The following is a 22,204-nucleotide window of genomic DNA, read 5'->3' as shown; positions in this document are numbered from 1 at the left end:
GACGGGAAACAGGGTTGCTTTAGCTGGGAGCAGTGGGTTCCCCGTCCCCAGAGCTGTTCCGTACAGAGCCTTCTCCAGCCCAGTCGCTGTCAGCGGGGCGGGGCGGGGCGGGACGGAGCGGGGCGGCCTCAGGGAGTCACTGGGATTGGGGTTTGCCCCCGGTGCAAGTGAAGTGCTGAGAGTTTGAGCGCCTCCTTCTTTATTAATTCAAAAACCTCTCAAACAAACACGTCCCTTTTCTTCTCACAAGGCCAATATCCCCCTCCCACTACTCCCATCCCACCCAGAAACAGTCGCCGCTTCCTCAGGCACGGCAGTGGAAGCCAGCCCTCCACCCGCTGCGGCTCCATGCCGTGCCACCCCCTCTTTCTACTAGCCCGGCAGAAGCTGGCCTGAGTCAGAAAAATCACCACCACCTCTTGCAGGTACATTTTTATTTCCGAGATGCTCTCATATCTGTGATCTCACTGCATCCTTCCTTCCTCCCATCCTGGCTAGATTGCCATCAGAGGCACAGCATGGATGAGGATGCTGAAACCTGGAGATGTGACGTCGCTTGCCCGGTGAACAGCAGGATGGGCTAGGCAGTGCTTTTTAGACCCTGCACCCCTGGCCATCCATGATTATTAAAAAGAGTGTGTGGGTCAGGCACGGTGGCTCAAGCGTGTAATCCCAGCACTTTGGGATTTGTAATCCCAGCTGAGGCGGGCATATCACTTGAGGCCAGGAGTTTGAGACCAGCCTGGCCAATAGAGTGAAACCCTGTCTCTACTAAAAATACAAAAAATCAGCTGGATGTGGTGGCTTGCACCCGTAATCCCAGCTACTAGGGAGGCTGAGGAAGGAGAATTGCTTGAACCCAGGGGGCAGAGGTCACAGCCGAAATCATGCCACCACACTCCAGCCTGGGCAACAGAGCAAGACTCCAGGTAAAAAAAAAAAAAAAAAAAAGAGTGTGTGGCCTGGCACTCAAGTTCACATGGGTGTGCAGGCATGCCTGTGTATTGTCACATGACCTCCCTGCTCACAGTCCCTCTTTGCACTCAGGTCTGAATGTCCCTGCGTGCATGCACGTGGCTTCACAGATCTGGGCAGTGTGCTTGTAGAGCCTTCCCTACCCTCTCTCTGCAGGGCCTTTTGCCCCCTCATGCAGGCCCTGGATAATCTGCCCATATCCATGTCCCCATCTCCAGTGTATCTTAACTACCCCCTGGGTAAAGGAGTGGGCTTTTTAGTTCCTAACCTTCTAGAGCTACAACAGCAGTCATCCAGCCAGGTCTGGGTGGGAACATTTTCCAGATACGGGTGCTGAGATCTCGGCCCAGAGAGAAACCCTGGGGAATTTCCAGAAGAAAACAGTCTCCAGGTGGGGCTGGATACACCGATGCCACTGAGTCTGTAAAGGAGTCCCTAACACCTGACACAGGAGCGACAAAACTGTTTTCTGCACCAACTGAGCAGAATACACGCAGCTGGCCTGGGCTCAAGGTCTGGCCCTGCCACGTGCTGGCTCTGTGATGCTGGCCAAGTGCCTTTGCCTCTCTGGGCCACAGTTTTTTCATCTGAAGAGTGGAGCCCTACTCAAGCCATCTGCAGCTCTCGGGCCCTCTGACCTAACATCTTTTGGGTGGTGGGGACACAAAGGAAGCAGCCTCTGTTGGGGAGATCTTGTGCTCCTTTTTGGATCCCAGGACACCGCCCCCCACCACTCCAGTCCAGGTCCCAAGGGCCTAGTCAGCTCAACTGTAATGATGACAACAGTGATCAGGCATCTTTACACGCAGGTGCTGTGCCAAACGGTTCGAACACTCTCTCATTTCAATCTCATGGCAGGCCTACGGTGGAGGGGATATGGTTGTATCCACTTTACATGTAAGAAACTGAGGCTGATACCAAGGGGTGGAGCTAAGACTAGCGCCTCGTTGCATCTTACTCCAACCTCTAGCGCATCCGGCCTCCTCCCCTCACCTGTGCCTAAGAGGGCCAGGGGGCCTGGATAGGGGAGGTCAGCTCCACGGTTTTAAGTGAACACACACAGTCTCAACTCTGATGATGACTTAAGTACCAGGCATAGTGGCTGGCATACGGCACGCACTCAGGTCGTGTTGTGCAGCACCTAACAGTTTATCCAAGTATCAGCAAGCTTATTGTCCCGTTTGACCTTCTGCACAAACCTGTCAAGGAAGGCAGGGTACGGAAGGTGATTCCTACCTTAGAGATGGAGAAACTGAGGCCCAGAGACTGCCCAGCTACCAGAAGGTGGATAGAGTGCTGGTCTCCAGGCCTGCCTGACCTGTAGTCTGTCCAGTGCCTACCCACAGAACAGCCTCAGCCCTTTCCCATACCCAGACACAGATGGCACACTTGTGACGGCCCACTCATAGCAGCTTCTTGTCCAGCTTTATTGGGAGGACGGCCTGCCTGGAGGGGGGCCAGGCATGAGGTGCGGTAGGAGGGCACTGAGAATACTGTCCCTTTTAAACAACCTACAGGGGCAGCCCTGGAGGCTGCAGGACCCAAGGAGCTGGCAGGACGCATGGGCAGGTGGACTGGGGTGTTGAGGTCTCAGGCAGCCTCAGTCAGAGTGGGTCTGGCCTCAGGGTTCAAATCCCAGAACCCAGATAACTTGTCCTTAACGGTGCTCCAGTAGTCTTTCAGGGAACTGAAGCCGTCGGTCACCCAGCCTCTAAATCAGTAAGGGGAAGCAACAGAGCAGGGCATGAGAACTCCTTTGGAGGCAACTATGGGACCACACCCATGTCCCCACTGGCTCTCCCCGCCACCCTCTCAACTTCACTGGACAACAGCCCTGAGACCTCAGGCAGGAATCCCCCACAGCTGCCACCCTGGGGGAAGAGCTGCCCTTGCAGGAACCCCAGCACAAGTCGAACCCTGCCGTCTCCAGGTCACCTCAGATGTTTTTGCCCCTGGGCCTGAGGTACAGAGTGACAGGGTGGGGAGATGTGAAAGGTCAAGGCTGTCATTGTTTTCTGTGCAGACAGTATCCCCTGGAGTTGTACATCCTGGTTCTGAGCAGGGTAGGACAGAGGGAGGCAACCTCTCATTTGGAAAGTCATTGGAGGATTGATTAGTTGTGTGATCTGGGGCAGGTCACCTAATCGCTCTGAGCCTCCATTTTCTCATCTGCAAAGTGGGAAAATAACACCTACCCCAAAGCCGGTTCTGAGGATTAAGAATGTTTATAAACAACCTCTGCTATGCCAGCCAATGCCAGTCAGGGTGAGGTGGGGAAGGGAGTAGGGAGAGGAGAGGACCGATGGGCAGGGGCAGATTGGGAGAGGAAGGACACACTTCTGCTTACACTGGCCCCAGGTCTTGGAACAAAGCAGAAGCACTCTCATATCCAGGCTAGAATTGGGCCAGGTGGGGCCTCCCAAGGCAAACCCCTAGCCCAGAGGTCCCCAGCCCTAAGTCACAGATGGGTACTGGTCCATGGCCTGTTAGGAGCCGGGCTGCACAGCACAACGTGAGTGATGGGTGACAGAGGAATACCGCCCGAGCCCCGCCTTCTGTCAGATTAGGCAGCATTAGATTCTCACAGGAGTGTGAAACCTATTGTGAACTGTGCATGCCAGGGGTCGGGGTGGAGGGCTTCTTATGAGAATCCAATGCCTGATGATCTGAGGTGGAGCAGTTTCATCCCCAAGCCATCCCCACTGACCCATGGAAAAACTGTCTACCACAAAACTGGTCCCTGGTGCCAAAAAGGTTGAGGACCACTGCCCTAGCCAGACCTTCAGAAAAGGAAAATGGGGTCAGGCGCAGTGGCTCATGCCTGTAATCCCAGCAATTTGGGAGGCCGAGGTAGGCAGATCACCTGAGGTCAGGAGTTCAAGACCAGCCTGTCCAACATGGTGAAACTCCGTATCTGAGAAAAATACAAAAAGTAGCTGGGTGTGGTGGCACGCCTGTAATCCCAACTACTTGGGAGGCTGAGGCAGGAGAATGGGGTGAACCTGGGAGGCAGAGGTTGCGGTGATCCGAGATTGCCGAGATCGCACCACTGCACTCCAGCCTGGGTGACAGAGGGAGACTCCATCTCAAAAAAAAAAAAAAAAGAAAGAAAGAAAGAAAGAAAAGAAAAGAAAAAGAAAGAAAGAAAAGGAAAGGAAAATGGAAACGAAGGCTAAAATGGCCCACCCTAGAACTGTTCTGGGGAGAAAGGAGGGACCCCGGAGGAACGCAGTCTCAACTCTGTCGTCTCTCCCACAGCAGCCTGACGAAGGCCCTGTGAGGAAAGAGGAGGCCAAAGAGGCACAGGACCAGGGGAGGCTGGCACCTCCATTCCATTGTTGGGATCTCACCAGGGCAGGGCGGGTGGGAATGGAGGGAGCTGGCGTGGGGGATGGGGAGGGAGGCCAGCTGGTGTACCTGGCCTGCTGGGCCACCTGGGACTCCTGGACGCTGGTCAGTGCATCCTTGGCGGTCTTGGTGGCGTGCTGCACGTAGCCCTGCATGAAGCCGAGAAGGGAGGTGTCCTCGGCCTCTGAAGATCCTGAGGAAAGAGCAGGGCTGAGTGTGGTGGATCGGCCTCTAGGCAAGCCCTGGGCTCCTGCTTGACCACCCATTAGGACTGGGATCCCCAAGCCACCTCCATCCTGCCCCCAGCCCAGTCCCACCACATGCTTACTGGCAGAGGCCAGGAGTGACAGCAGGGCAGCAACAAGGAGTACCCGGGGCTGCATGGCGCCTCTGTTCCTGCAAGGAATTGTCCTGTGAGGGGCACCCCAGGCCCCCATGCCTCTGGACCCCTCCCTGGACAGGTGGCATGGCCCCTAAGGTGGAACCTGAGCTGAGTCTGCCAGAGGGAGTAGGGGCCTGCTTCCTGCTAATACGGGCTCTCAGAAGGGGGACTAGTGAGGGGCCCAAAGGGAGGTAGGTGAGATGGAGCAGAAAACCCACCAGACTGGACATCAAGGCACCTGAGGTCTGGACTGGTCTCTGTCCAGTGCAGCCAACATGCTGTGTGACTTTGGGGGCTTTCTGGCCCTCTCCAGGCCTCAGTTTCCCTGTCTGGGTAGGACTGGGCTGTCTAAGGCTTCCTCCAGCCCTAAGCCTGCAGAATGACGGGGAAGCCTGCACTTGGAACCATTTCCAGCCCCACCCCCTGTGTAGCTTTGGGCAAGTGACACCCCTCCCAGGCCTCCATTTTCTTCAGGTTATGATGAGGGGTGGGGGGCACCCGTCCAGCTCTGAGGCTTCCTTAGCTCTAGCAAGTGTTTCTCCAGGCTTGCTGGCTGGGCTGGGCAGGGAGCTCCTCTTGCCCCTCTTCATCCTCCTCCCCTCCTCTTTCTCCTCCCCAGAGGGCATTACCTGGAGCAGCTGCCTCTAGGGATGAACAGAGCAGGCAGGCAGGAGGGTTCTGACCTGTTTTATATTGTCTCCAGGGCAGCAGGCACTGAGGACCCAGGGCGCTGGGCAAAGGTCACCTGCTGATCAGAGACCAGGGCCTGAGGCAGGGCGGCCAGATGCAGCAAGCTGGCGGGAGAGTTGGGAAATCCCCAGGAGACTGTGTGCACGCTGCTGTCCCGCCAGCCCTGCAGCCCAGATGAGCTCAGGAACTAGGGGTGGGCCTGGGGTACCCCCCTTCCTTCCTAGCTGACTGGCTCCCCAGGGAGAGACTGGTGAGAGGGGGAACGGCTTGGACATAGGCCAGGGGCCTCGGGCCCATCTCGGCCCTTCACACTGGAATTTTAGGCCCCTGCCTCCGCCAGCCCCAAGCCCTGAACACAGCCTGGAGTAGAGGGGTGAGGAACTTCTTCAGATTTAAGAACAAGTGGGTGGGTTGGGCTGGGGGGTATCTGGAGTAAAGGCACGGAAGACCAGGCAGCAGTGGCTCCGGTGGGCCTGGTGACAGGTCTGAGCCCTCACAGCTCCTCCCAGCACCTCCATCTGTGGGTTTCAATCCGGGCAGGTGAGCGCTGCTCACCCAGCAGCCCCCACCCGCCCCCACCCCTGTGTGCCCCACCACTGCCTCCTCCTGAGTGCAGGGCAGGGGTCGGTGGAGAAGGGCCAAGGCCACTCAGAGCCCAAGGCCTTTGTCCCTCCCTCCACCAGGTTCCCTATTTTGCCCTCTGGACCCACTGATAACATCCTCTGGGGGAGGAGCTGGTTTCATGGCTCGGACCCTCCCCAACCTCCACCAGGATTGATTCTCTCGTTCACCTTCCTGGGTTCCTCTGTGGGGTTGGGAGAAGAGCAGCCCTCACTGCCCCCTGGCTGTGGGAGCAACTGGGAGGAACAAGGTCTGGTGAGGAGAGGGCACAGAGGAGTTCTGTTGGGCGTCAGTGGTCCAGGAGGGGCGGCTGACCCTTCTTGGGGCTGAGATGTCCCCTGGGCCCACAGTGAAGCTGCAGCAGGGATGGCAGGATGAGGGGGCCTGTCTTCCACATGCTGAGACCTTGAAGCCAGGACATCTTAGGCTTAAATGATGCCTTTGGCACTTAATATGACCCAGGCCACAAAGATAACATCTCAGAACCTCAATTTTCTGAGGATAAAATGGGGCTAAAATACTGATTTCCCAGAGTGGTGCTGAAAAGGAAATGAGACAGAGAAGTACAAAGCAGCGGGACCACGGAGGGACTCACACCTCCCTCTCCCTCCCAATGCTGTGCCCTTCCCAGACAGCAGAGTCTGCAGGCAGCAGGAACCTCTAACATAAAAAATAGAGCTCTGGCAGCAAGTCGTCCTCTCAGAAGTAACTGACACCACAGTATGAAATCAGAGGCCTGAGAAAGTGGCCTGGCTCTGCCCTCAGAATTCTTTATCGGTGGGTGAGACTTGGAATTACGCTGGTAGGGCTTCATTCCTGGCTGCACACAGTGGCTCATGCCTGTAATCCCAGCAATTTGGGAGGTTGAGATGGGCGGATACTTGAGGCGAGGAGTTTCAGACCAGCCTGGGCAACATGGCGAAACCCAGTCTCTACTAAAAATACAAAAAATTAGCTGGGCATGGTGACACACACCTGTAGTCCCAGCTACTCAGGAGGCTGAGGCACGAGAATTGCTTGAACCCCGGAGGTGGAGGTTGCAGTGAGCCGAGATCGCGCCATTGCACTCCAATGACAGAGCTAGACTTGGTCTAAAAAAGAGAGAGAGAGATTCATTCCTTTGACTTAAGACTTTGTTTTCTGTTAAAATGCAAATAGAGTCCTGTGAAGTAGACATTAACTCCATTTTATAGGTTGTAAATCTAAGGCTCTAAGGGCTCCAAGTGCACAGCCCTTTAGTAGTAAGGCTGAGAGCCTTAATCCAGGTCTTCACACACACCAGGCAAATACCAGACGGCCTAGAGCACTGAGACCCCTATAGACGCATCAGTCACATGCCCTGAACAAATCCATCTCAAGTCTCCTGCAGACTTTGGTGATGGGGTAGAAGGCGAGGAGGTGGTCACTGGAGGCTGCAGGCTTTGGTGATGGGGTAGAAGGCGAGGAGGTGGTCACTGGAGGATTTGGTATTGGGGACGCCCTTTCCTGTTCTGCTGTGGCCTGCTCCGTAGCCCCAGAGGCAAAGGCACAGTGGGGACCCAGATCCAGGCAGGGGCGGGCAACAAGGTCCATGGGCCCGGGCAGGCTAAAATGGGCTGGCAGGGTCCCGTGGTCCCAGATCCTCCAAGCCCTTCCATCTGTGCAGAGGGCATGGAGGAGCCTGGCCTCTCTCTCTTGCATGGCAGTGGACCCAGGGAGGTCAGGACATGTGGGCAGACAGACCTGGCAGCGTGCTGAGCTAGATGGAGCACACCTCCAGGACGCCTGGTGCCTTGTCTCCTTCCAAGGGCTTGGTACCTGTGAATACCTGTGGCCCCTCACCAGCAGTCCAGCCTGCACCTCGGTGGGGGCTCTCTTGGTGGTCAGCCCAAGCTGCCCCTCTCTCTCATCATGGCACTCCTGGAATTAAGACTGCTTCGGGGAGAAGCCAGTGGTAGATGGGAGGAAAAGGGGATTTGACCATCTGGGGCCAAAAATGGTCCTCTGGGGTTGGGCTGTTTCACCTTGTGTCCAGGTGAGGTTTAGTACTCAAGCCCCCGTGATCCATGCCCTTCCTGCCAGTCTGGGCTGGGCAGCCCTGATTCAGACCTGTTGGCCAGAGGCCCTTGCTCATCACACATCATCATGCTGGCAGTTCCTCCTAGTATCTCACCCAGATCCCTCCTATGGCAACAGGAGCTATCCTTTAGTTCTGCCCGGGGGAGGGCCCCTTGAAGCATACGTGAGGCACATGTCTGTGTGACCTGCCTGTCCCTGGCTGAGCCTGTCCCTGGCTGGATCTGAGTTGTCTGCTCCTGACTCTGACCTCTGGACTGACCCCTGGTTTGATCCCTGTGTGACTGGCCAGGAGGGGCGGCCGTAGCTAATGCTGGGCAATCAGCCTCATTGCCTCACCAATCATTACGTCTGTCTGTTGTACAGATAAGGAGAGGCTGGGAGAGGCCATGTCTCCCTTGAGATCACACGGGCCTTTCACGCCCACTAAGGTGGAGGCTCCTGACTCACAGGACCAGGCCTGGCTGGAAGGCAATCTGCTCTTCCTATCAGCTACTTGCACCCTGTAAGACTGGGCACAGGGGGCCCTCATTCTCTCCCTGCTCCCCAAAACAAATCCATCTACAGATCAATGCAAAACATGCCCACAGACTCTGGGAAGTAAATACATCATTAACAGGTCACATCCCTGCCACGCTGAGAGGCAGCAGGCCCCCTCGTGAGTGTGGGTGCACGCATGGGCTGTGCCAGTCCCTGGATTCTTAGTGATTTGCATACTTCTGTGAATCCGCACACACTCTGGCGGATGCTATCGGAGATGCTCAAATGGTGCAGGTGCTCCCAGCATGGGTGCACCCAGGCGGGCGGGCGAGACAGAAGAGCTCTGGACCTCTCACATGCTGGTGGCACCTGCTGCTCAGACTGTGAGTCCCGGAGGTCAAACTGCAGCTGAGGTGTCTTTTGTGACTCAGTCTCCTCCTCAGCTCTGGCCTGGGGAAGGGACAGGAGCACTGAGTACTGATCTTTGCTCCCGCTGCAAGCTGGACTGTGCCTGATTCAGGGGCAGGGTTGGGACCAATGGGTTCCAGGGAGGTAAGCCTTGCAGGGGTAAGATGTGGCTAACATTCAGTGATCGTTTTTACTATGTGCCAGACATTGTTGCAAGCATTATATAATTATCTCAGTGAATCCTCACAGCCTGGGAGGCAGGTACAGTGGTTATGTCTCACCAAGGCAACCGAGGCCCAGAGAGGTTATGAGACTTGCCCAAGGACACACAGGCAGTACGTGTTGCAGGCTGGATGCAAAGCCAGGGAGTGGACTCCAGCATCTGACCCCAACAGTCACTGAGAGATGGCACAGGCTGCATCTCTCAGCATGGTAGCATGGGGACCACTGCAGGGCAGCGGGTACCCAGCAGAAGAGGTGCCAGAGTCAGAAGGTCATTTGGCTGCCTTCAATCCTATGAGACATCAAGCCACTTCAGGAAACTGAAAAAAATGCACACAGAGCAAATTCGAGTTAGCACAATTGTGGCCTACTCTGATGGCATTCATTTTTACAAATAACTGTAGCTCACTGTTGTCAGGCACTGCACTCACCGACAGGAGCCAATAGTGCAATGTGCTGGACGTCACCTCACAGTCACTGGGAGTGGTGTGGTCTGGCAGAGGGACCCACGCTGACGTGGTGTGTCACATTCTCAGCGGATGTCTGTATGTGATTATGCATGCAGCTTCATTTAGAGATCCACTAGACATCTAAGTAGAAGACTTCCTGTGCACCACCACCGTTGCCCTCCATCCCCCAGTGGGAGGTCCCCTGAGAGCCTCAGGTCCTGAGATTCTGCTCAAGCCAGCTGCTCCTGCCCCGGGAGTGTGACTGGAAGCTGCGGAGGGCAGGAGCTAAGGTTGGTCCCACTTATCACCCTGCCTCTGGCCCCCCTGGTGCCCCTCAGAGGGCTGAGTCTCACTCTGCCACTCTCACTAGAAGAGGGAGCACTCTGCTACACTCCGTGCTTTACTCCAAATCAGGAACACAGTATGATTATCATAATAACAGCAACTATTTTTCAGAACTTACTCTGTGCCAGGAACTCTATAGGCAGCCCTCTGTATCCTTGGTTTCTGTGTCCATGGATTCAACCAGACTTGGATTGAAAATATTTTTTAAAAAATTGCATTTGTAGGCCAGGCGCGGTGGCTCAAGCCTGTAATCCCAGCACTTTGGGAGGCCGAGACGGGCGGATCACGAGGTCAGGAGATCGAGACCATCCTGGCTAACACGGTGAAACCCCGTCTCTACTAAAAATACAAAAAACTAGCCGGGCGAGGTGGCGGGCGCCTGTAGTCCCAGCTACTCCGGAGGCTGAGGCAGGAGAATGGCGTAAACCCGGGAGGCGGAGCTTGCAGTGAGCTGAGATCCGGCCACTGCAGTCCAGCCCGGGCTACAGAGCAAGACTCCGTCTCAAAAAAAAAAAAAAAAAAAAAAAAAAAAATGCATTTGTAGGCCAGGCACAGTGGCTCACACCTGTAAGCCCAGCACTTTGGGAGGCCGAGATGGGAGGATCACTTGAGGCCAGGAGTTGGAGACCAGCCCGAGCAACATAGCGAAAGCCCATCTCCATTAAAAACAATGTTTTAAAAAAAGTTGCATCTGGGCAGGGTGCAGTGGCTCATGCCTGTAAGCCCAGCACTTTGGGAGGCCAAGATGGGAGGATTGCTTGAGGCCAGGAGTTGGAGACCAGCCTGAGCAATGTGGTGAAACCCCGTCTCTACTAAAAATACAAAAGTTAGCTGGGCATGGTGGCAGGTGCCTGTAATCCCAGCTACTCAGGAGGCTGAGGCAGGAGAATTGATTGAACCTGGGAGGCAGAGATTGCAGTGAGCCAAGATCGCACCACTGCACTCCAGCCTGGGTGACAGAGTGAGACTCTGTCTCAAAAAAAAAAAAAAAAGAAAAAAAAAAAAATTACACCTATACTGAACATATACAGACTTTTTTGGTGATTGTCTCCTAAACAATACAGTATAACAACCATTCACACAGCATTTCTGTTGTATTAGCTATTATAAGTAGTCTAGAGATTTAAAGTACATGGGAGGTTGTGCTTAGGTTATATGCAAATACTATGCCATTTTATATCAAGGACTTGAGCATCCATGGATTTTTTGTCCTGGAATCAATTTCCCATGGAGACTGAGGGAGGACCCTACTACCCACTTTGCAAGCAATGTCTTCTTTAATGTACTGAACCATCGCATTGCTCAGAGGAGAGACTGAGGCTGAGGGCTTTGAATAACTAGACCAAGGAGGCACAGCTTGGGAGCGGGACATGAAGCACACTACAATTAACCCTTTCAGGATAAGGCCCTGTCCCCTGCACCCATCTGCCCAAAGGCTCTCCAGCGCCCCCTCCTCTTGGGTGTACCTTGACAAGAGACCTAGATTTTAGCTCACTATGCTATCTGCAGCCCTGGATGGTCCCACTCTAGTGTCTGGTGCTCTGAGATGGAGTCAGCATTAGTGGCGGATGTGGAGATTGGGGGGAACTCTCTTCACTGGGGCAGACAGAGGAGATGTGGACTTTGCCCCCCATGAGCCTGGCACAAACCCAGAGCCGCCAGCAGAGCCTCGAGGCATCAGTCCCGGGCTCAGGGGCTCCTCAAGGTGTTTCTCTCACCGTTTTCCGCTCCCCTCCCCCTTTCCATGCTGAGGTTGGTAGTGGGGGTGCCTATGCACAGAACAGCTACTACTTCTAACTATCGCCTAAGCCCCGGTCTGCTGTCAGCTTCCACGTAGTCTCAGGGTCACAAAAGTCCAAGAGGCCTCTTGGGAATGTGTCACCTTCCAGCGTGGAGTCACACTGGGGAAGGAGGTGGGGAGGGCAGCCGGGGGGGCAGCGGTAGGGAGAGAGTTTAAATGTCTGGCTGGCTCTGAGCTTCAGTCAGTTCCCACAGCAGCGCAGGTGAGCTCTCCTGAGGACCTCTTCGTCAGCTCCCCTGATTGTAGGGAGGATCCAGGGTGGCAGGAAACTCCTCCAGCCCAGCAAGGAGCTCAGGATGTTCCTGAAGGCTGTGGTCCTGACCCTGGCCCTGGTGGCTGTCACCGGTGAGTAGAAGCTATCTTCTGATGGGGCTCTTAGGCGGCTGCTCTGAGTGGTGAAGGATGGAAGTTGGGCCAAAGCAAAAGGACACTTCTGAGTGCCCATCAGCCCCCAGCTGGACATGAGGTCTGCTTGGCTGCCAAGTGGCTCACGGGAGAACTGGCCCAGTCCCAGTGGTGGGCCCACTGGCATTGGTGCTATACCAGTTTCACATATCCCTGTGGCTTCCAAAAAGCTAAGCCCAGACAGGGAAAACTGCAGATTGGGCACCCCCGCCATCATCCAGTCTGCAGCTCAGAGCTGGAGCAGAGGGGCCACAAAGGAGACAGGGTCTCATGAATTCCTCTCTGTTACCACCCAGGAGCCCAGGCTGAGGTCAGTGCTGACCAGGTGGCCACGGTGATGTGGGACTACTTCAGCCAGCTGAGCAGCAATGCCAAGGAGGCCGTGGAACATCTCCAGAAATCTGAACTCACCCAGCAACTCAAGTAAGAGGGAGTACAGTGTGCGGTGGTGACAAGGAGTTCTTAAAGACCATGCAATGTATTGGCAAGGATTGAGCTTAGAGATAGGAGCCCTGAGCTTAGGATACCCACTGCCCTGCCACTAACTGGCTGGGCCTCTGAACCTAGGATCCACATATGTAAACTGGAAGGTTGGATCGAATAATCCCTGCGATGTCCTTTTGCTTTGATGTTCTAGAGTTTGACAAATGGCCACATCCTATCATTCGGGCTCACGGAAGAAAGGGAGGGAGGAAAATGTCATGTGAGCTGATTTCTAATACGTTTCAGAAAGACAGGCCCCACTGGAATCAAGGGGAGGGAGCTGGGAATATTTGGGAGGCCCCTGGGCACAGGCAAGGAAAGCAGCATCTTGTGCTGCTGGAAGACCCGGGCAGAGGTCAGGAAGACAACATTCTGTTACATAATGTGATCCTATGTTGCAGCACACCCCCTCAGGGAAGGACCCCAAAGTCCCACCCTCTGCAGACAAGGAGGGGAAAGCAAACTGCTGGAGGTGACATGATGGGTAGATTCTGAGACAAAGTCTGTGGGAGATACCGAGATAGAAATTCAGTGTCATAACTTAGTCTGTGACAGCCATCCTCTCCAATCTGAACCGCCATAGGGAGGGTGAACTTGGTATCCCTGAGCACTCACCTGTCCTAGCAAGTGTGCATAAGGTGAGTGGTATACAAGCAGACAAAGTCTTGCCACGTGAGTGCCAAGCATAACGTGGCCTCCTTGTGCCCTTCCCCACAGTGCCCTCTTCCAGGACAAACTTGGAGAAGTGAACACTTACGCAGGTGACCTGCAGAAGAAGCTGGTGCCCTTCGCCACCGAGCTGCATGAACGCCTGGCCAAGGACTCGGAGAAACTGAAGGAGGAGATTCGGAAGGAGCTGGAGGAGGTGAGGGCCCGGCTGCTGCCCCATGCCAATGAGGTGAGCCAGAAGATCGGGGAAAACGTGCGAGGGCTGCAGCAGCGCCTGGAGCCCTACACGGACCAGCTGCGCACCCAGGTCAACACGCAGACTGAGCAGCTGCGGCGCCAGCTGACCCCCTACGCACAGCGCATGGAGAGAGTGCTGCGGGAGAACGCCGACAGCCTGCAGACCTCGCTGAGGCCCCACGCAGACCAGCTCAAGGCCAAGATCGACCAGAACGTGGAGGAGCTCAAGGAGCGCCTCACGCCCTACGCCGATGAGTTCAAAGTCAAGATCGACCAGACCGTGGAGGAGCTGCGCCGCAGCCTGGCTCCCTATGCTCAGGACGCACAGGAGAAGCTCAACCACCAGCTCGAGGGCCTGGCCTTCCAGATGAAGAAGAACGCCGAGGAGCTCAAGGCCAGGATCTCGGCCAGTGCGGAGGAGCTGCGGCAGAGGCTGGCGCCCTTGGCCGAGGACATGCGTGGCAACCTGAGGGGCAACACTGAGGGGCTGCAGAAGTCGCTGGCAGAGCTGGGCGGGCACTTGGACCGGCATGTGGAGGAGTTCCGGCTCCAGGTGGAGCCCTACGGGGAGAACTTCAACAAAGCTCTGGTGCAGCAGATGGAACAGCTCAGGCAGAAGCTGGGCCCCCATGCGGGGGTCGTGGAAGGCCACTTGAGCTTCCTGGAGAAGGACCTGAGGGACAAGGTCAACTCCTTCTTCAGCACCTTCAAGGAGAAAGAGAGCCAGGACAAGACCCTCTCCCTCCCGGAGCCGGAGCAGCAGCAGGAGCAGCAGCAGGAGCAGGAGCAGCAGCAGGAGCAGCAGGAGGAGCAGCAGCAGCAGGAGCAGCAGCAGGAGGAGCAGCAGCAGCAGGAGCAGCAGGAGGAGCAGCAGCAGCAGCAGGAGCAGAAGCAGGAACAGCAGCAGGAGCAGGAACAGCAGCAGGAGCAGCAGCAGGAGCAGCAGCAGGAGCAGGAACAGCAGCAGGAGCAGGTGCAGATGCTGGCCCCTTTGGAGAGCTGAGCTGCCCCTGGTGCACTGACCCCACCCTCGCAGACACCTGCCCTGCCCTGCCACCTGGCTGTCTGTCTGTCCCAAAGCAGTTCTGGTATGAACTTGAGGACACATGTCCAGTGGGAGGTGACACCACCTCTCGATATTCAATAAAGCTGCTGAGAATCTAGCCTCAACTGGTTGCCAGATGACTCCTCCTTGCAGCTGGGGAGGTGGGGAGGTAACCATGACTGGGCAGAGCTTAGCAGCGGCCTGGCAGGAGACACCCAGGATTGGGGAGATGAGACGGCAGGAGAGGTAAGGGCAGGGTGTGCTGGAGGCGAGTGTATAGGGATTCTTCTAAGGGGAGGCAGAAAAAGATGTCACAAATTATCCCAAGACAAAATATGCAACCCACTTATATTCATTTAGCCAACAAATATGTATTGAATGCCTCTGATGCGCCAGTCATTGTTCTAGGCACCGGACAACCAGCAAACAGCTTTTGTGGAGCCGTGTGTCCAACTCTGCTTCACACTGAGGGGGACACCTGGAGGCAAGCAGGACAGGGTTCCTGGCCTTGGAGAGCTCACAGTACACCGAGAGAGATGGTTCCTCCTTGCATGAGATCTTCAGTGCCTTTACCTTATTTATGTGGTTTCATTGAACCCACCCCACCCCAGTTCCATTATAAAAGCAATAAGGTTTATTTCAGAAATGTCTTGACTGCTAAACTCGTGGTCTCCATCCAGAATTGAGGAATGAGGCTTGGGGACCGAGATGAGTCCGGGGAGGAGAGGAGGAGCAGGTGCTGGAGCCTGCAGGGCCCTGCTCTGCTCTGTCCAGGGGCCTCCTGCCAGGTGGCCTGCCAGTTTGGGACCGAGTTTGTAGCCACTGGGGTTAGGGGCAGAGAGTCAGGGGGCCTGAGCAGTCTCATCAGCACAGCCAGCTGTGGGCAGCTGTGGGCAGCTGCAGCCTTGGTGCGGTCTCTCACCCCACCCTTAGAGACTCAAAAACCTCCCCAAGGGAAGAGCCAGTTCAAGCCTTTGTCTCAAAGGACTCCACATCCTGGCTGTTACCTCTGGACCCCAGCCCTGCGAGTCTAGCCACCTCTCTTTCCTCTCCACAGGGGGATGCAGGCCCTTCAGGGCTTTCCTGGAAGAGGCCTGGAACATGCTAAGGAGGAGGGGGACAGGCCCTGGGAGGGTGTCCTGGGGCCTCCTCCTTCCCTCTCAAGGTGCCCTCAGGGTGGTGGCCCCCTGCATGGTCTGGGCCAGGCCTATACCCCTCTGGCCCCTGGTGCTGGCCTGGTGGGAGGGATGGATGCTTGGGAATCAGACAAGCCTGGGTTTGAATCCTGGCTTTTTGACTGACTGCTGGGTGATGTAGGGCAGATAACTGAGCTTCTTTGGAAGACGTGGGTAAAGACAATCCCCGGTTCACAGAGGAGTTGTGCTGAAGGTTTGATGGAGCAACGGAGTCAAGCACTTAACCTCAGCGGAGTAAATGTGCAACAGCTGGTGCTGCGGTAAATGCGACTTCCTCCTCCCGCTCACCTCCAGGCCACACTCTATTGATGAGGCCGCCAGAGCTGGCCAAGGGCAGACCCCTGGGTCTCCCCTGCCCCAGCTGCTCTGGCTCCTGCATACCAGGCCGGTAAGGCTGCTGCTGCCACTTTGATACCTACCCCCACTAGAAGCACAGGAACCTATGGGGAAACACCTTGACAAACCCACCAGACGCCTGGAGGTTTACTGGATGGCTTTAGGAAAGGGCCAATGAGGCCAAACAGAGCAATGAGGCACCAAAAGGAAGTGAGATGCAGGGTGAGCTGTGTTTCAAGAGGGTCTGGAAGCTTCTGAGATGCTCTCAGACCTCACCTGAGGGCTACCTGGTTTAGGGCTGACTCCAGAACCCCTGGGGGCCTCAGTGTCTCCCAGAACTTGGTTCTTAATATGAACCCTGGGCCGGGTGCGGTGGCTCACGCCTGTAACCCCAGCACTTTGGAAGGCCGAGGCAGGCAGATCACGAGGTCAAGAGATTGAGGCCATCCTGGTCAACATGGTGAATTCCGGTCTCTACTAAAAATACAAAACAATTAGCCAGGTGTGATGGCGGGCTCCTGTAATCCCAGCTACTTGGGGGGCTGAGGCAGGAGAATTGCTTGAACTTGGGAGGCAGAGGTGGCAGTGAGCCGAGATCGCACCATTGCACCACTCCAGCCTGGGCAAAAAGAGCAAAACTCTGTCTCAAAAAAAAAAAAAAAAAAAAAAAGTGTGTGTGTGTGTGTGTGTGTGTGTGTGTGTGTATATATATATATATATATATATATATATATATATGAACCCTGGATGAGACCTGTGCACCTCTCCCACCACCCTCAGGGCCATCCTGCAGGTCTCTGAGGGTCCTGCCACAGTCCTCGTCCTCCTGGATGAGGAATGCCTTCTCTTTCCTGTACCAAGATGTCTCATCAGTCCCCTGGGTCACTGACCTGGCAGATGTCTCTTGGTAGTAACTTTTCTTCTGGCTGCTGCAATGAACTGAATGTTTGTGTCCCCCTAAATTCCTATGTTGCACTCCTAACCTGTAAGGTGACGGCATTAGGAGAGAAGACGTTTGGGAGGTGATCAGGTCATGGGGGGAGAGACCTCAGGAACGAGATTAGCATCCTTATAGAAGAGGCCAGCAGAGATCCCTTGCCCCTTCCACAGGCGAGGACACAGCTAGAAGGTGCCATTTATGAACCAGGAAGTGGGCCCTCACCAGACACAGGGTATGTCGGTGCCTTGCTCTTAGACTTCCCAGTCTCCAGGACTATGAGGAATAAATGTCTGTTGTTTATAATCCACCCAGTTTTTGGTGTCTCGTTATAGTAACCCAAAAGATCTAAGACACCTTCCCAGCCTCTGAAGCCCTCCTGTTTTGTTTGGGAAGTGTCTCGCTGATGAGTTTTGGTGGGAGTCAGAGGCTACCTCCATTACAGTAACGAACAACTCCAGTTGCCTGCCTTCCAGCCTCCCTTACCTCCAGCATGGGACACAGGACCTACGCTCAGCAAATCAGATGTAATTGCCCCAGACTGGTGCAAAGAAACAGGGGCAGTGGAGAATCTTTTCTGGGGTGGGCAGGAACAGTGTGGCAGCAACAGGCAGCTTGCGGCCAGGCTAGAGCCTCAGGCCAGGGACCAGGCGTGGCAGTGGCTGCTGGGCAAACTGGGCTGTCTCCATCCTGGCTCAGTGGTGACAGCACAGCCATCCCCATCACTCTAGTTCTGTGGCATGAGCGTGGCCATGTTTCTCCCTCAGCTCCCCTTATTCTTGTTTATTTTCCAAACCAAGTACTCCAGCTTTCTTAGACATTTCCTCGAAATTCCTGGAAATATGTCAATAAATTCATCTTCTGATTATATCTTCCAGAGGAGATTCCTGTGGCTAGCAATTAAGAACCTTGATTGAGGCCAGGCATGATGGATCACGCCTGTAATCCCAGTTACTCAGGAGGCTGAGGCAGGAAAATCGCTTGAACCCAGGAGGTGGAGGTTGCAGTCAGCCGAGATTGCACCATTGCACTCTAGCCCGGGTGAAAGAGCAAGACTCTGTCTCAAAAACAAACAAACAAACAAAATTAAAAAACCACTTTGATCCACACACCCCTTCCCTCTTGGGGATGTTTCTCTTGCTTTGGGCCTTGGAAGACACACCCTCATCTCTGCCCTGTTCCCGTTGGTCAATTGGTTTGTCTGAGGTACCCTTATTAGTCCTCATTAGGGTTGGTCCCATCTTCCTAGGAAAGCAGCCTTCCTCCTGTTCTGAGTCAGCAAGTGGACCTAGTCCCCTGTGGCCAGTCAGTCCCCTCTCCTCTCCAGTGGCTGAGCCGACTGGGGACCTGGGCAACAGGCTCTACCTACCTGCCTCAGAGACTCTCTAACAGCTGGTCTCAGATCTCCCATGAGGGCCTGAGTTCAAGCAAAACACTCTGGTTTGGTTTGGGGAATCTGTTTATCTATGGGAAGATGTCCAAGATATTTTATGAAAAAAAAAATAAAAAAAGACAAGGTTTAACTATTATGTACTTTACAACCCGGTCAAGGAACACATGTGCAAATTTGTATGTGAACGTGTAAGGAAGTGAAAATCCTGTTAGTTCAACAGTTAGACCCAGAATACCTCTGAGAGAGGAAATGTCACTGACGGCGCACGCCAGCTGTTGACGAGGACACCCAGAGGAACTGGCCGGAAAGAGACCACGAGACAGAGAGATGGAGTCAATTGTTCCGTGCCTTCCCTGCACTGGCATTTGAGGTGGTAACGAAGAGTAGGAAAGGAAGGGAGGTCACAGAAGGGAAAACAGGGAATATATGAGGAGGGGAAAGCCCCCTGCAAATCATGGCCAATAAGAAATGCCCAGTGGCAACGGTTGTGGAGCTTTTCAACAGAAGGATGGCAATGAAGCTGACTGCAATGCTGGTAGCGTGAGATGCTTTTAAAAACCGCCTCCTATTACCATATTGACTCATGTAATTCTCATGATCAACCATGGCATCAAAGACACAATAGATGAGGAAGAGGCACTTCAGAATGGTGAGGTACATTACCTAGCAAGTGGTGGAATGGGATTTTTTTTAACCAGCACTTTGGGAGGCCGAGGTGGGTGGATCACTTGAGGTCAGGAGTTTAAGACCAGCCTGGCCAACATGGTGAAACCCTCTCCTCTATTAAAAATACAAAAGTTGGCTGGGCTTGGTGGTGCGTGCCTGTAATCTCAGCTGCTCGGGAGGCTGAGGCAGGAGAATTGCTTGAACTCGGGAGGCGGAGATTTCAGTGAGCTGAGATCATGCCACTGCATTCCAGCCTGGGTGACAGAGTAAGACTCTGTCTCAAAAAAAAAAAAAAAAAAAAAAAAAAGAAAAAGAAAAAGAAAAAAGAAAAGAAAAAGAAAAAAAGGTTCATTTTAGGCTGCGTGTGGTGGTTCACACCTGTAATCCCAGCACTTTGGGAGGCTGAGACAGGTAGATTGCTTGAGCCTCGGAGTTCGAGACCAGCCTGGGCAACATGGCAAAACCCTGTCTCTACAAAAAATACAAAAATTAGCCAAGTGTGGTGGTGCAAACCTGTGGCCCAAGCTACTCGAGAGGCTGAGGTGGGAGGATTGCTTGAGCCCAGGAGGTTGAGGCTGGGGTGAGTTGAGATCATGCCACAGCACTCAAGCCTGGGCAACAGAAACATACTCTGTCTCAAAAAAAAAAAACAAAAAAACCCCACCATTTTAGTATTACTTTTATAACATAAAATTTACCATCTAAACTATTTATAGGTGTTCAATTCAGTGGCATTAATTACCTTTACAATGCTGTGCAACCACCACCCCCACTATTTCTGAAAATCTTTTCATCAACCCAAACAGAAAACTCTATCCATTAAACAATTGTGAAAACTGCTGCTATGAATGTGGGTGTACACATATCTGTTCCAGTCCTTGCTCTCAATTCTTCTGAGCATATATCCAGAAGTGGAATTGCTGGGTCACACGGTAATTCTATATTTAAATTTTGGAGGAACCACCAAACTGTTTTTTATAGTAGCGACACCGTTTCACATTCCCACTGGTGACACCCAGGGTTCCAATTTCTTCACAGTCTCTCCAACGCCTGTTATTTTCTGTTATTTTTTGGTTTTGTTTTATTTTGTTTTTAACAATAGTCATCCTGAGAGTAGTATTTTTAAAACCAGAAATAAGTAAGAAAAGAAATATTCCCCAGAGCTTCTCCAGGCTACAGTCTATGCCACCAGGAAAGACTGAATCACTGACATCCATAGGACAGCATGGGCTGGGAGGTCCCTGTGGGCACCAGGGAGGGAGGTGTGTTTAAACTCCAGCCCGGCCCGCATCAGCTTACCCAACAGTCCCCCAGAGTCAGCACAGTGTCAGGCCATAATCTCCCTGCTCATCACTGGCTCCTCAGGTGACTTGGAAGTAGAGGACTCCTCTGTGGGTCTGGATTAGTGCCCCAAAGGCATGCTGACCAGCACTGGTGTGGGCCAGACTGAGATGCCAGCCACACTCCTATGCCCATCCCCAAGTTCAAAGGTCACAAGTCCTCTGAGAACATCCAGGGTCACTACCCCTGAGGTCTCTGGTATACTACGTGGCCCTGATTAGGGCAAAGGGAAGCAATCTGAGGGCCACTCTCTTCCTGTACATACAAGGCCTTGCTGTTCTTGAGGGATTGTCCTGGCAGGATCAAAAGCACCTCCTGCATGGGGACGCCGTGTCCTCCTGCTGTTATCATAGCACACCCTGTGCTCCCAGGAGGAGGCCATGGCATGTCCTGGGGACAGAAACAACAAGCTTACAGTTATCTGGGCACTCCCTTGTCTCCCATCTGAAAGAGTGCAGGGTGGAGTCATGGCCATCTTGCTGTGTGATGACAAGCAGTTGACAATGCAGGGACACAATAGAAACCCCCGAATGGCCCACGTCTGACGAGTGAGGGTTTGGTGAGCTGCTGGTTCTGAGATAATGGATTGGTGATATGGGGACAAAAGACCTAGGACCTGGAATCATAAGATCACAGGACATTAGGATTGGAGGGAACAACCTTGTCTCTCAGCCCTAATTCCTTTGATATCATTTAACAAATGATCATAACTCTTGGCTAACAGCTCTCGAGCTCAGTCAGGCCATTTGTTTGTTCATCATTGTATTTGCAGGGTGTGGTAGCTAGCCCTCACGATGGTGGCTGATGTGTGATGAATAGGCTATTGTCATGGTATTTCACTTCCAAGTCTAGGTCACAAAGGACATTGCGACACCTACCTTGATTTCTCTTGGATCACTCATTCTGAGGGAAGATAGCTGCTATGTTGTGAGGACACACAAGCAGCCCTGTGGAGAGGTCAACACAGGGAGGAACTGAAGCCCTTTCCCAACAGCTAGCACCAACTTGCCAGCCAGGTAAAGTGACCCACCTTGGAAACAGATCCTCCAGCCTCAGCCAAGCCTTCAGATACAACCTCATGACAGACCCTGAACCAGAAACACACAGCCAAGCTGCTGACCCACAGACGTTGTGAGAGATCATAAATGTTTACTGTTTTTCTAAGACACTGTTTTAGGGTGCTCTGTTGTACAACAATAGCTTACTGAAAATACAGAGAGCCTAGCACAGCGCCTGCACATGGTCGTCACTCAATTGTATTGAACACTTCCACTGACAGCTAACTGTATCATCTCTCAAAACAATTCATTCCATCTTTGGACAACTCTGTTAAAGATTATTAGAATTAAATTGGATCTTTCTCAATACAGCTTCCACATTTTAGTCTTATTTTTACTGCTCTTTTCAAAAATCATTAAACTGGAATTTTCTTAACATAGCTTCTACACTTTAATCTTACTTCTACTTCTCTTTCAAACCATAGAATAATTATTCCTTTATACATGCATTCTATGTACAGGAAATCTTCCCACAGACTCATTCATGGAATCCCAAACTGTATGGAGAAAATTGAGCCAGAGATGTGTTATACTTCACAGCTGCCTTGGGTTGAAGAATCTTGGTTGGTTTCTGAGAGGGCAGAAATCTTGTCTATGTTTATTCTTGAATAGTCAGTGCCTAGCATGATGACTAGAACTAAGTAGGTGTTCAATAAATATTT

General features: G+C 53.4%; 3 protein-coding genes across 3 annotated transcripts in view; 2 read left to right on the top strand and 1 right to left on the bottom strand.

Moving 5' to 3' along the window:
* Window positions 1–2,378: 2,378 nt before the first annotated feature.
* On the bottom strand, window positions 2,379–5,368 carry APOC3 (apolipoprotein C3). The gene is made up of 4 exons (XM_008020977.3): window positions 5,335–5,368; window positions 4,652–4,719; window positions 4,393–4,516; window positions 2,379–2,686 (listed from the first exon to the last, which is right to left on the bottom strand). The coding sequence occupies exons 2-4, from the start codon at window positions 4,704–4,706 to the stop codon at window positions 2,566–2,568; spliced, it is 300 nt and encodes a 99-aa protein (XP_008019168.2). The 5' UTR covers window positions 4,707–4,719; window positions 5,335–5,368; the 3' UTR covers window positions 2,379–2,565.
* A 6,704-nt stretch (window positions 5,369–12,072) lies between these two features.
* APOA4 (apolipoprotein A4) lies at window positions 12,073–14,573 on the top strand. Its single transcript, XM_038005160.1, has 4 exons — window positions 12,073–12,121; window positions 12,478–12,604; window positions 13,382–14,343; window positions 14,521–14,573. The coding sequence occupies exons 1-4, from the start codon at window positions 12,073–12,075 to the stop codon at window positions 14,571–14,573; spliced, it is 1,191 nt and encodes a 396-aa protein (XP_037861088.1).
* A 217-nt stretch (window positions 14,574–14,790) lies between these two features.
* The window catches only part of APOA5 (apolipoprotein A5), a 30,331-nt gene continuing 22,917 nt past the window's right edge, over window positions 14,791–22,204 (top strand). The window contains exons 1-3 of the mRNA XM_073020161.1: window positions 14,791–14,861; window positions 15,673–15,780; window positions 16,106–16,199. Of these exons, the coding sequence (XP_072876262.1) occupies window positions 14,791–14,861; window positions 15,673–15,780; window positions 16,106–16,199 (273 nt within the window). The remainder of the gene's footprint in view (window positions 14,862–15,672; window positions 15,781–16,105; window positions 16,200–22,204) is intronic.

The sequence above is a fragment of the Chlorocebus sabaeus genome, chromosome 1 (genome assembly GCF_047675955.1).
Source record: "Chlorocebus sabaeus isolate Y175 chromosome 1, mChlSab1.0.hap1, whole genome shotgun sequence".
NCBI classification, from domain to species: Eukaryota; Metazoa; Chordata; class Mammalia; order Primates; family Cercopithecidae; genus Chlorocebus; species Chlorocebus sabaeus.
Note: the sequence above shows the minus strand (reverse complement) of the source record. Positions and strands in the feature narration are given on the sequence as shown.

Coding starts and splice junctions, on each gene's coding strand:
- APOC3 (XM_008020977.3), bottom strand. CDS start 4,706: ATGCAGCCCCGGGTACTCCTTGTTGCTGCCCTGCTGTCACTCCTGGCC. Junction 4,517..4,651: donor GTCACTCCTGGCCTCTGCCA/GTAAGCATGTGG, acceptor CTCTTTCCTCAG/GATCTTCAGAGGCCGAGGAC. Junction 2,687..4,392: donor CAGGTGGCCCAGCAGGCCAG/GTACACCAGCTG, acceptor TTACTGATTTAG/AGGCTGGGTGACCGACGGCT.
- APOA4 (XM_038005160.1), top strand. CDS start 12,073: ATGTTCCTGAAGGCTGTGGTCCTGACCCTGGCCCTGGTGGCTGTCACC. Junction 12,122..12,477: donor GGCCCTGGTGGCTGTCACCG/GTGAGTAGAAGC, acceptor GTTACCACCCAG/GAGCCCAGGCTGAGGTCAGT. Junction 12,605..13,381: donor GAACTCACCCAGCAACTCAA/GTAAGAGGGAGT, acceptor CCTTCCCCACAG/TGCCCTCTTCCAGGACAAAC.